At 45.4% G+C, this 13836-nt stretch overlaps 1 protein-coding gene across 1 annotated transcript in view; it reads right to left on the bottom strand.

Moving 5' to 3' along the window:
- Duox (dual oxidase) overlaps window positions 1–13836 on the bottom strand; it is a 248511-nt gene that overhangs the window by 159715 nt on the left and 74960 nt on the right. The window contains exons 10-11 of the mRNA XM_050186612.2: window positions 13314–13486; window positions 12281–12459 (exon numbers count right to left, since the gene is read on the bottom strand). Of these exons, the coding sequence (XP_050042569.2) occupies window positions 12281–12459; window positions 13314–13486 (352 nt within the window). The remainder of the gene's footprint in view (window positions 1–12280; window positions 12460–13313; window positions 13487–13836) is intronic.

The following is a 13836-nucleotide window of genomic DNA, read 5'->3' as shown; positions in this document are numbered from 1 at the left end:
AATTCGCAAACTACTATAAGGAATGAAGACGGTAATATCTACGAAGGAGACGATGCACTGCGGCAGATCAGAGCTTATTACGGATAACTTCGACACGATAGAAAGCATAGTTCAGACTCAAGCAGATCTACCAACAACAGAGAAACCTGAGATATCCAAATTTAACATAGAAAGCTTTTATTGAAAAAAAAAAAGCAGAAGGAAATGCCCTAATAACGCTGCAGCTGGACCCGATGAAATCCCAGTAGAGCTAATCAAAAACCTACGTCCAAAGAGCAAGGCACTACTGAGTACTGCCATAGAGCAAGTGATTGCAACGAAGAAAATTCTGCTTGAATGGCATGAAAGCAAGATGAACTCTCCAGAAAAGAACTCTTCACGTAATAACGCCTAATAATATGCATGCCAGAGGCGACGCGTTCTTCACATACTTTAATGTATTAAGTGTGCACAATCTAGCTACTTACAATATTGTTTCTATAACATACAAAATATTTAATGGTAATCTAAGCGTATTGTCAGTGTCTCGTTGTCAGTCTCCTCGATATGATAAGTGTACTTCATGCCATTTACATTTGCTACCTAACATTAATACTAATTACGATCGACAAACTTCGGCATTCAGAGGAACTATTATTTGGAATAACCTTAATACAATTGCAGATAGGCCAGTCGCTTCACTCTTTCCTTCCTGGCACGCATAAATAATTCACTCCATACAAGTTCATTCATTCCATAATTTGTAGCAAATTTTTTTACAACGCTTGGCTGAGTCCCATCCTGTACATATATAATGAACTCCTGTATTATATTTCATCAACTTGTCCCATCACTTAGGCTAATATTATTAACAGTGACCATTTATTATTGTGCCATTTACTTGTTTATATCCGTCCGTGCTTCCGATTTCATTCATAATTTTGAAATATTCTTCCTGCCATTTAAAGTATTTCTTCATATTATTATCGCTCGGCAGCCTTTAAGAACTTTGTGGGTCCCGAAAAATGAAAAGAATGCAACGAACTCTAAAAGGACTACAATAAACTTCAACATTAACAGCTATAAGGCCAAATGTGGTAAGGATTAGACGAGCTCGTGCAGGCCAGTTACAGTAACCTGAGTGATATATAGAATTGCAAGGCAAGCCATTCTGTATTAAATGATATTAAACTAGATATTAAAGGAGCGTTTGACAAGCTAGACCGGGATTTGTTATTAGACATACTTAAGCAAGAAAACATAACAGAGGTTTGCTGGGGCTGGTGAGAGAGATATAGAGAAAACCGAGTACAAGTTATATGGGAAGGTCGAAAAGGTAATGTAATGGTGGTAGCGAACCAAGAAATGAAGCAATTGCTTGATTTGTAGAGTTTACTGGCGCAAGGGCCAGATGTGGCCAAAGAGCGCCAAGTCGATGATCTGTACTTCGCAATGATATATGGGTGTTAATTGCGGGGAGTAATGAAACACGGCTGTATAGTGGTCTAAAATATTCGCTAAAAAGTGCAGTATATGCATGTGGTGCAATGTGGCTGTAAAAGGGCCTAAAATTTATTTGCTCTAAAGTGCGTAAAATATAAGTACATACATAATATGAAAATGACAGTGATTGATCGTTTCTGAGATGACAATAGATGTTTCACAAGATGGGGATGATCAATAAAATATGTAAAATCTGTAGCACTAGTGCCTCAGGAAGGCCTTGAAAGCAAGGGCTGGGAGGCAGGTGCTATAGAAAATGTCTTCATTGCAGCTACGACCTCCAGGTGGAAGCCGCGCTACAAGTAGCCTGGCAAATCACATTTAGGGTGTCAGTTTCAAATAAAAAGTTGAATAGTGATTGAAAAGTAAAAAGGGGTTCATTGCTAAGAAAAAATGCTGGATGTAACGGTATGTGTTGGATATAAGCGGAGGGAAAGTACTTTTTTCTTTCTGCCTCTATTTCAGTGCATTGGATAAGAACATGAATAACTGTAAGCCTTTTGCAACATTTGGTACATGTTGGAGGTTCCCTTCCCGTCAAAAGGTAGCAGTGAGTGGCGTAAGTATGTCCTATTCTTAATCTACAAAGAAGCACTTCCTTATGTGTTGCTGTTCTTTCAGATATCCAGTTCCCTCATTTTAGTTTGAGAAAATGTAGCTTATTCTCTACTGCATTATCCCATTGCTCCTGCAAGTGCTTCCTCACTTTGTGGCGTAAGAATGGCTTAAGTTCTGTTGCTGCTGTGGGTTTATCCACATCCGTTTTAATAAGGACGACTGACGTTGCACTTTCATCAGCAGCTACATTACCTTTTATGCCCCTATGGCCAGGTACCCAACATAGGACGATGTTTTGGTTGCATATTAAGGCTAAGCATAGTTCTGTGTATACATTATTAAAAACAGGGTTCTTATGTTTTCGTAAACTCATTAAGGCCCTTACTACGCTTAATGAATCTGTGAAAATGATGGCATTATTGAGATTACTTTGTCTGATATGTTTTACAGCTGAGAGTATCGCGGAGTATCGCCTCAGCCGTGAAAATACTTGTGTTAGGATTTAGAGAATATGAGGTGGAAAAAAATGGCCCAAGAGCTCCATACGCGACACCAGCAGATGATCTGCAAGCATCTGTATAATATTGGGCACAGCAGTACTTCGCTTGGAGTTCGAGGAAGTGTGATCGTATGTGTGCCTCAGGTGCATGTTTTGTTATTTCGACAAACGAGATATCGCACTCCATGGTCTGCCATTCCCAAGGCGGTGGAAGGCGAGTGGGAGGCATTAGGATATTTTCTGGGAGATGGATGCCTGTTTCTTCTGCCATTGCTTCCAAGCGTGGGCTCAAAGGAGTTCTAATACGTGGACGGTTACTGTAAAGTCTGGCAGCGCGCAGGTCGCTAACAATGGAATGGCATGGATGTTCGGTGTCTGATTTTACCTTAGTATAGTATGATAAACTTAAGAATATTCTTCGTAGATATAAGGACCATTCGTTGGACTCAACGTAGAGACTTTCAACAGGGCTCGTTTTAAAGGCGCCTGTTGCCAGTCGTATACAGAGGTTGTGGACTGGGTCGAGAATCTTTAGCGCAGTCTCTGTTGCAGAGTGGTACACCACGGCTCCGTAGTCGAGGCGTGATTGTACGAGACTCTTATACAAGCTAAGCAGACACTTCCTGTCACTGCCCCAAGTTCTTCGAGAGAGCAGCTTGAGTAGGTTCATAGTCTTCAGGCATCTTTCTTTAAGATATCTTAAGTGGGGAATGAAGTTAAGCTTTGTGTCCAGGATAACACCTAAGAATTTGTGTTCAGGGGCTAACAGTTGGTCTTTCTCCATTAAGGTTAATGTCTGCTTGTGGTAGTACACCTCTCCTGTTTGAAAACAAGACATGTACTTTTTTGGGGGTTCAACTTAAAACCATTCTCGTCCGCCCCACTTGAGAATCTATTCAAGCCATGTTGCAGCTGCCTCTCGCAAATGCTAGCATTGCATGACCTGAACCCTATCTGTACATCGTCCACAAAGACAGAGTAGAAGAGTGTGCGAGGCAATACGGTGTGGAGGGAGTTCCTTTTAACAACAAATAACGTACAGCTCAGTACTCCACCCTGCGGTACACCTGTCACCTGTAAAAATTGTCGAGACTGTACGTTGCCAACTCTAGCACGAAATGTCCTGTCACAGAGACAGCTTTCAATTATTCTCAGCAGGTTGCTACGAATGCCCATTGCAGAAACATCCCGAAGGACCCCAAAGCGCCACGTAGTATTATACGCCTTCTCCATGTCAAGAAACACTGATAACACAAGCTGTTTGTGGACAAACGCGTCCCTGATGTACATTTCCATGCGTACAAGCTGATCTGTCGTCGATCTGCTTTCTCTAAAGCCACATTGATATTGATCTAATTTCTTGTTAATTTCTAGATAATGTACCAGGTGACTGTTTACTATCTTCTCAAAAACTTTGCGTAAGGAGCTCGTCAATGCTATAGGCCTATAACTATTTGCCAAAGAAGGGTCCTTACCCGATTTCAATATAAGAATTATGATGGCCTCTTTCCAAGCAGAGGGAATGTGGCCGGACGACCATATAGAATTGTAAAGACAAAGAAGTGTTTTTTGCGTTTCAGGCGGCAGGTGCTTTAGCATTTCATATAGGATGCGGTCAGAACCGGGGGCAGATTTGTTGCAGCTGTTTAGGGCTGCCTGAAGCTCTGCCATGCAAAAAGGTCTATTGTATGCCTCGCATTTTGTGCTTTTCCGGTCTAGTGGTTTTCCTTCTATTTGCCTTTTGTACCTTTGGAATGTTTCAGAATAGTGCGACGAGCTGGATATCTGTTCGAAATGTGCGCCAAGAAAGTTCGCCCGGTCTTCCATGCTGTCGCCTTGAGTATTCACCAAAGGCAGCGAGTAAGGCTGTCGACCTTTTATTCTATTCACTCTATTCCAAACCTTTGTTTCATCAGTGTATGAGTTAATGCCCGATATATACTTTCTCCAAGTCTCTCTTCTAGCTTGTCGCCGCGTTCTCCGACCCTGGGATTTGACCTGCTTGAAATTGACTAGACTTTCTGCTGTCGGAGAATCCCGAAGTAAACCCCATGCCTTGTTTTTCTTCTTTCGCGCTATTCGACACTCATCGTTCCACCACGGAAGACGGCGTTTTGTGGACAATCCACTTGTTACAGGGGATACATTTGGAGTAGGTGTCAAGGAGAAAAACCGTAAAATATTCATCCGCAGCGTCTATGCTTAAGGATGTGTGTTGTTTAGTGGCGCAAGGGCCAGGTGTGGCCAAAGAGCGCCATGACTGATAATGATGTGTTAAGCGCTGATTGGTGAGTCACGATGATGGGGTGTAACATGGCTGTAAAGTGGCCTAAAATTAATCGCTATTGTAGGAGCATAAAACGATATATAGGTATAAAATTATAACAGTGATATGTGGAGTGGTCTCTGGGTATAGTACCAGTGACAAGTGATCATGGGGCTAAAATGCATGAATATGGAAATAGCACATATGTCTCCTTAAAGCCTTTGAGCCCAAAGGCTGGGAGGCAGGTGCTTTCTTTTAATGCAGCTACCGCAGCAGAAACCTCTGTTAAGAGGCTGTGCTACGGATTTCCTGGGGCTATAATATGAAAACTATGTACAGCTTTTAAAAATTGAAACAGTGATTGATGTTTAAAGAGAGGTTCCATACCTATAATCATTTGGGGATGAAGTGGAATTTGTTGCCGGTGAGGTAACGGGAAATGCTTTTCCCTATTTGCATCTAATTCTCTGCATTGCATCAGGATGTGAACCACGGTAAGTGGCTCACCACATTTATCACACGTGGGTGGATCACCACCTGACAAGAGGTATGCGTGTGTACTGTATGTGTGTCCTATTCTAAGCCTGCAAAGTGTTACTTCCGTGCGGCGGTTCTTTGCTACCGGCGGCCAGTTACCAAGATACGGCTTGATAACATGTAGTTTATTTTCTGTTTGTTTGTCCCACATGCGCTGCCAGAAAGCCCTTAGCTTTTTTTCTTATTGAGGGCTTGAGGTCCATTACAGGGACAGTCGTGGAAGTGTCTGCAGCGTTCGTGTGGACGGATGTGGCTAGCTGGTCAGCCAACACGTTTCCTTCAATCTCGCGGTGCCCCGGCACCCAGCATAATACGATATGCTGCCTGGACGCATAGGCGGTGCATAATGCTGAATAGAGAGATACAATTATAGGATTTTGATATTTCTTCACAGTTTTCAATGCGTTTACGACGCTCAAAGAGTCTGTATATATAACTGCCTTTGGGATATTTAGTTCTTTAATGTGTTTAACGGCAGCCAATATGGCGTAGGCCTCTGCTGTAAAGATACTTGTGCTCGTGTGCAGAACACCGGTATCCGAAAAGGATGGACCAACTGCTGCGTAAGATACGCCAGAATTACACTTTGATGCGTCTGCAAAGAATTCCGGACAGGAGTATTTGTGTTGTAATTCCAGGAAGTAGTTTCGTATATGCGCGAGAGGAGCGCGCTTTGTAACAGTTATGAAGGATGTATCACACTCTATTTGTTGCCACTGCCACGGTGAGGACCGTATAGCAGGGGACATAAGGTGGTATTCAAGCAGGGGAAACCTTGTTTCTTCAGCTGTGTCTCTAACACGCAGTGAAAAAGGTTGTGCGACTGTGGGTCGGTTGCGAAAATGTTGAGAACTGTACAAATCATTTATAGTGGAATACGCGGGGTGCTCACTGTTTGCGTTCACTCTCAGAAAATACATGAAAGACGAGTATGTTCTCTGCAGATTAAGAGACCACTCATCCGATTCAACGTACAGGCTTTCCACTGGGCTTGTTCTAAAGGTGCCTGTGGACAGGCGAATTCCTAAGTGGTGGACAGGGTCTAGCATCTTTAGAGCAGTTGGAGTAGCCGACTGGTAAACTATGGCTCCATAGTCTAGTCGTGTGCGTATAAGGCTTTTATACAAGTTTATGAGGCATTTTCTATCACTGCCCCAGGTTGTGCGTGAGAGAACCTTTAAGATATTCATTGTTTTCATAGATTTGTTTTTAAGATGCTTTATGTGCTGTATAAAAGTTAATTTCGCGTCTAAAATTATGCCTAGAAATTTATGTTCCCTGTTTACAGGCAGACGCGCATCATGCAACACAATTTCAGGATCAGGATGCAGGCCTCTTTTTCTAGAGAAAACGACACAGGTGCTTTTTTGTGGGTTTAGTCTGAACCCGTTCTCATCAGCCCATTTGGAGACCTTGTTAAGACCAAGCTGGACCTGTCGCTCACAGATTGCGAGAGAACTTGACTGAAATCCTATCTGCACATCGTCAACATATGTTGAATAAAAGATGTTATGCGGTATGTGTAGACGGAGAGAATTCATTTTTACTATAAATAGCGTGCAGCTGAGCATCCCGCCCTGCGGCACTCCAGTCTCCTGTGCAAATTTCCGTGACAAAACATTGCCCACTGGAACACGGAATGTGCGATTAGCCAGATAACTTTTGATAACATTGAACATATTACCACGTATACCTAAGTGTGAGAGGTCTCTCAATATCCCAAACCGCCACGTAGTATCATAAGCTTTCTCCATATCAAGGAATACAGATAAGAAAAACTGCTTATGGACAAAAGCTTCACGGATACGTGCCTCGATGCGTATAAGCTGGTCACTGGTAGATCGACCCTCCCGAAACCCGCACTGCTATGGGTCGAGCAAATTGTTTGATTCGAGAAAGTGTAGTAGGCGACAGTTAATCATTTTTTCGAAAACTTTGCAGAGGCAACTTGTTAATGCTATGGGTCTGTAGCTTGATACAGAGGAAGGATCCTTTCCTTGCTTTAGAATTGGAATTACATTGGCCTCCTTCCAAACAGAGGGGATCTCGCCTGAAAACCATATAACGTTGTAAAGGTAAAGGAGGGTTTTCTGTGTTTCGGATGGTAGTTGTTTTAACATCTCATATATTACGCAGTCTGAACCTGGGGCGGATGTATTACAACAGTTAAGTGCTGCCTGCAGTTCTGCTATGCAGAATGGTTCATTGTACGCCGCACTTTTAGCAGATTTTGTTTCTAACTTTTGCTGTTCTATTTGCGTTTTGTACTTTAGGAAGGTTTCGGAGTAGTGTGAGGAGCTCGATATGTATTCAAAATGTGCTCCAAGAAAGTTGGCTTGATCTTCAAGGCTTTCTCCGTGGCTATTTACTAGAGGTAAGGAATACGTTTGTTGCCCATTAACTTTCTTCACTCTATTCCAGACTTTTCTCTCATCTGTATGGGAGTTGATGCTTGATATAAAGTTTGCCCAACTCTCTCGTCTTGCTTGCCGACGCGTTCTCCTTGCCTGGGATTTGACATGTTTAAAGTTTTCCAGGTTTTCAGCTGTTGGAGAATCGCGAAATATCGCCCACGCTTTGTTCTGGTTCCTCCGTGCTTGCCTGCATGCATCGTTCCACCAGGGAACACGCCGCTTGGAACCCATGCCGTTCGTTTGTGTAATATATTTACAGGCGGCATCCAGTATAAAAGCTGTAAAATATGCAACAGCGTCATCTATGGTTATACCGGACATCTCAGACCAGGTCATGTGTGTAAGAGTTCGGTACTGTTCCCAATCGGCTGAGTCAACCTTCCACCGAGGGACCTGCGGGGGAAGTTGATCTTGTTTCGGCGTAGTTAGGATTATTGGGAAGTGGTCACTCCCATACGGGTTGTTAAGCACATTCCATTTAAAATAGGGTAAAAACGTCGGCGATAAAATGCTAAGATCTATGGCAGAGTATGACTTGTTGGCTAGGTTAAAATATGTGGGCTCCTTCGTGTTCAAGAGACATGTTCCGGAGGAAAAAAGCACCTGTTCAATGACGCGACCTCGCGCATCACAGCGTGAATCGCCCCACAAACTAGTGTGTGCATTAAAATCACCGAGAATCATATAGGGCTCCGGGAGCTCATCTATTAATGATTCTAAGTCGCGTCTGTGAAGCTGATAATGTGGTGGTATGTACAAAGAGCAGATGGTAATGAGTTTATTTAAAAGTACGGCTCGAACGGCCACGGCCTCAAGGGCCGTTTGGAGCCTCAAATGCTGACACGCTACACTTCTATCAGCAATGATAGCTACACCGCCAGAGGATGCGACAGCATCCTCGCGGTCTTTCCGGAAAGTCATGTATTGTCGAAGGAAGTTAGTGTGCTTGGAAGTTAGGTGGGTTTCTTGCACACACAGCACTTTAGGTTTAAACTTACAGAGAATTTCTTGAATGTCTTGTAGGTTTCTTAATAATCCTCTGATATTCCACTGTATGATGTCATCCATGTTTAAAAAAAATTGTGCTGTGTGTCTCAAGAGAGAGGAGAATGACATTACTTTACAGGGCCTTTGTTAGGCCCTGTAATTGGTGTTTTGTCCTTTTTGGAGCGGTCAAGAGAACCTCGCCGCTCCTTCGGCGCTACCTGCGCCGTTTGGCTTGAACTGGTGTCCATGGCCTCTTGCGAGACAAGGGACACCCCCTCCAGAGAGCGATGTGTGCGTCGCGTAGAATTCGTCTCAAGCGACGGAGTCTTCGTCCCCACGGGACCGGAGGTCGACAGGACCCCTGTGGCCTCTGCAGTGCCCTGGCTGCTGCCGGAGCTTGAAGAGGCCACTGGTGTGGACACTTTGAGAGATGGCAGGGCAGCGTTGGCTGCTCCCACCGTAGGGGCGGGTGGCGTTAGCCTCGGCACGCTAGGCGTGGTCCGGGCTGCCGCCAGAGGTCGTTGTGGTGCCGCCCCCCGTTGCACCACTTCAGCGAAAGATGTTTTCAGTGAAAATAACGAAGAGACCCTTTGTCGTGCTTCACGGAATGTTATGTTCTCCTTAAATTTTACTGTAATTATTTCTTTTTCTCTCTTCCAGGCTGGACAAGCTCTGGAGTACGCAGGGTGACTGCCGTCGCCGTTCGCACAATGTACCTCATCATTATTGCAGTCGTCACCAGAGTGACCGGTTGCGCCGCACTTTGCGCACATAAGCTGTCCTCGGCAGCTCTGGGATGCGTGACCAAATCTCTGACATTTGAAGCAACGTCGCGGGTTAGGAATATAGGGTCGAACATGCAGTTTTACATAGCCGGTTTCAAGTGTTTCGGGTAGAGTAGTTGAACTGAAAGTGAGTATTAAATGCTTCGTTGGGATTTCGTTGTCATTCCGTCTGATTTTGATGCGCTGCACATGGATTACGCCTTGGTCCTTTCATCCATCCAGGAGTTCTTCTTCATTCAGTGCCATTAGGTCTTCATCGGAAACTACGCCTTTGACTGTGTTCATAGTTCGATGTGCGCTGACAGAAACAGGGATGTTACCAAATGCTACGAGGTGTGAAAGTCTGTTGTATATTGTTCCTTGTCCTTTAGTTCGAGGAGCAAATCCCCACTTGCCATCTTTGTTACTTTGTAACCAGCTCCAATGGTCTCTTTTAGGCACTTGGCGACAAGAAATGGTGAAATTACTCTAGCTTTAGTAGATAACTGTTCACAGTGAAGTACGTGGAATTTCGGGAAAGTTTCTTTGTTTTTCGGAATGAATAGCGACGTTGCGTCGGTGCGTACCCTTTTCGAGGCACGATCGGGTGAAAACGGGTTCGAGGATCCCATGGAAAAAAGTAAGTTGTTCGGCAACGGCGTCTGCCACCCACCACGGAGCCCAACAAGGGGACGTGGCAGAACATGTAAACAAGTCTGCACAGCGCCAGCAGTATGCCGTTAATATAACCCAATATGGTATACCCAAGGTAGGACAGCCACACCAGGTTAACCCTTGCCGCCAAGAAAACTCGAAGTGAATGGAAAAGATGAGAATACAGGAAAGATGAAAAGGGGAAGAGAAAGACGAAGATGAGGGTAGAGAGAGACAGGAAAAGGCGACTGCCGGTTTCCTCCATGTGGGTCAGTCTGGAGGTGCCGTCTATGTGAAGCAGAGGCCAAAGGGGTGTGTTGCCTCCGCCGGGGGGCCTTAAAGGTCCAAACACCCAGCATCGGCTCAACCCCCAGGATCCCCCTTTCCCCAGGCACGGCTAAGCCGCGCACGGCTACACGCGGGAGGGTCCGACCCTCTTGTGCTCGGGTACGTGGTGTCGCAATACACCAAACGTCTGCTGACGCAGACGCCCCTGCGGGGAAGAAATGAAGCAAAGATGTCCGCCTTGTCGTACACACTTTATGCTGAGGGCCTAGAAAGGCGACTGGAAAACAGCGAATTAGGATTTCGTTATGCTGCGGACAACATATTGCTACCAGCGGACAGTACAAGTGATTTAAAGACACTTGTCAAATGCTGTGGCAACGCAGCGACAAATCTAGTCCTCAAATTGAGCAAGAAAAAATCGGGGATAATGATCTATAAGGAAATACGAGTAATTGCGTGTTGCCAATTCAACAGGAAGTCATACCGATAGTCAAGCAATATAAAATTAAATACCTCGGCGTATACATAAACGAAGGAAACACCTACTCCAGCACCTACCAAGAGAACCTGAGGATAAAGGGGAAGCGAATTGCTGCAATAATGAAACGCATGTGCACTGTAGGACCACGATAAGTATGAGGTGGCGCGTGGAATCTGAAAACCACTAATGATGACAGTGCTAACGTGCGCAAATGCGATTCTAAGCTTGAAATCGGATATCTTGTCGGGGTTGAGAGTTAACAATAGATCGGTACGCGGGTTGGCTTTGGGATCCCACGGTAAAACCATCAAGAAGACGGTGCAGGGTGACATGGATTAGGCCTCCTTGAGGTCACAGAAGCACAGAGCAAAATTAGTTTTGCAGAAAGACTCGGCAACATGCGTGAAAATAAGTGGCCAGCTAAAGCGCAGAAGTGCTTGAAAAGTGTGGACACAGAATGGAGGAAGAGGTTGTAACGCCCAGCGATGCAGCTACGCGCAGGCGCTAAAGGTCCGCGCTCTGGGTCGGCAATGCAAAAAAAAAACGAAAAATGAATGAATTAAAGGTGGCCGGCGCATGCTCGCCGCGCAAACACGGCGCGCTGGTCCGTCCTGAGAGAGCCTGCTACGTTGGCCCTCTTGTTCTGGCACTCCTCTGTAGGCATCCCTGGTATCTTGGTCATAATTTCATTGCAATGGCTATTCGTCAAGCTGCCTGGGTCGATGCGGAAATGTCGCTTGAGGATGCACTTGCACTATCGATTGAATAGAGCCAGGGCTTTATGCTGCTTGTGTTACCTGCCACATCTATTACGGGGGGCAGATTACGAATTCGCACATCCCAATATTACATCAGCAGCGCCGAACTTCACGTACATAGACCCAAGTTGTCCACTAGGCAAGACGGCCGCAAATTGTCTATTCGGGAACATACCCAGTATCCCACACTGTCTGTTCGCCAGGACAGCGGCCAGCGCTTATCTAGTTACCCAGATTGACACGCAAACACTTATAAAGAGCTAGAAACATAGTAGCAGCAAAGCCAAAAATAGCTATCGTTTTAATACCTGTATTCGGCTCATAGTCAGCTTCGATAGCTTCTGTCTTCGCTCGGATAGCTTCAGCTTCGGTCAAGCTTCGATACATTCGTTGCCTTCATGCCCGCATGGCGTAATTTTCGACGCAATTTACAACTTGAACCTGCCAGACTAGCCGTGCGTTTTGCATAGTGCGCGCATGACTACGTACGAAAGCGCATGCTCGCATGGGCTCACTCGTCATGGATCATTTCCTCAGTATACCGTGTAAATCTAGACGACACGCTTCGCAAGAAAAACGAAAGATAACGCACCCATTTTGCCAGTTCTCAAACCAGAAGCGATCGGCATCCCGGAGGCGTTCGAACTGCTCCCGGATAATTTTGCGAAAAAGCGGGCCGGGGCGACCTTCGTCAGACTCCAGCATGCCACCCACGAACAGGTCCACCTTGTCCAGTTGGTCGCGGTACAGCATGCGAAGCTTGTCGAAGAGCTGCGGGCGAGGAGTCGTGCTTACGTTAGCAATAGCGGGCGTACAGTGTCTAGCTAATAGTGCCAGGTTCTTAAAGAGTAACTATGAAATCGGCGGCTAATAAAGCTGAAGGACTATCTTTTCCTTGTCTTTTTTTTTGCAGCCATGACGAAGAAGTCGGAACATTTCTCCCATAGAAAGTTACGATTTAATTAGGTAACATTGTTCAGAGTTCATATCAAATACAGAGCTTTACTGCTGGCTGTGGCTTTAAGCTCCGAAGCGGCCGACTATCTTTTAATACCGGTCAATACCGGAAACTTAGGTATCCGAGCAGGCAATACCTGCCGTCGAAATAAAGGTCCTACCATGATACTACGCATTTTAAGTGTAACACCTCTTCTTTTTTGCCACTCTGTACTGTACAAGCGAACGGAAGCATTTTGCATTGTAAAAAGCGGACGGGTTCATCTCTACTAAGAAGTCCTCACCAGACCGCTGTTACCTGTGGCGTGCCGTTACATCGCCTCACATGTTGCTCTTGATGTGCTGTTCGCTACGCGGGTTTGTAAGGTGCGTCTGCAAATAAATTAAATGACAGTGCCTGCAACGCGAGATTAGCGCACTTAACGACACTCACGATGCCTTTTGAACTATCTAAAACTGTTACAGGATTGCCGGTAGACCGTCCTCACAGTCACGTGAGTCTTGATGTACCCACTCTGCGGAATAGCGCAAGATAACTTCGGGCTTAATTTTCCTTCACACATGGCGAATGTGCGACGAATGAGTTCCAAAGGGACAGTGCGCATGACCGCTGTGAGCACATCAGTATTCGCACGGTTTCAGAGCTGTCAGAAGCAACGTCTACTCGCCTCCGGGTTTGTGCGCGCGAGCTTCTCGTTGATCTGTGTCCAATTGGTGACCGCTGGCAAACCCAGGTGACGGCGTACGGTGTTGTAGTCTGGAAGACCGTTGTCCCGGCCCCGCATAATGTCCAATGCCGCAAGGTCACGACGCGTAAACTCCACAGGCCCGAACAGCTTGTCTGCGAGACAAATTAATGGCGTGAAGAGAGAGGTCTACGCCAATTTCTATGATTCAAGGAGAGGCTTTGAGGCACATTTGCTTGCATCATACAGCACCGCTGCAGGCTACATTCGTCGACACGAACAGCATTATGACCAGAAGACTATTGGTTACGTGTGTGGCTGCAAATGTTGGCTACGTTACATTGCAAGAGAAAACTGCAATCTGCAAAGTATGTAGCCAGAGCTCACATTCATGTTTGCAGCGCGGACTTGATAAACACTCACACAGAAAGAGGCAAGCAGACTAGACGAGTCTTGGTATTAAATGTAGCCAGGTGCGCTAATAGCTATATATCTAGTGGCACCT

The sequence above is a fragment of the Dermacentor andersoni genome, chromosome 2 (genome assembly GCF_023375885.2).
Source record: "Dermacentor andersoni chromosome 2, qqDerAnde1_hic_scaffold, whole genome shotgun sequence".
Taxonomy (NCBI): domain Eukaryota; kingdom Metazoa; phylum Arthropoda; class Arachnida; order Ixodida; family Ixodidae; genus Dermacentor; species Dermacentor andersoni.
This window is presented reverse-complemented; position numbering and strand designations above follow the sequence as displayed.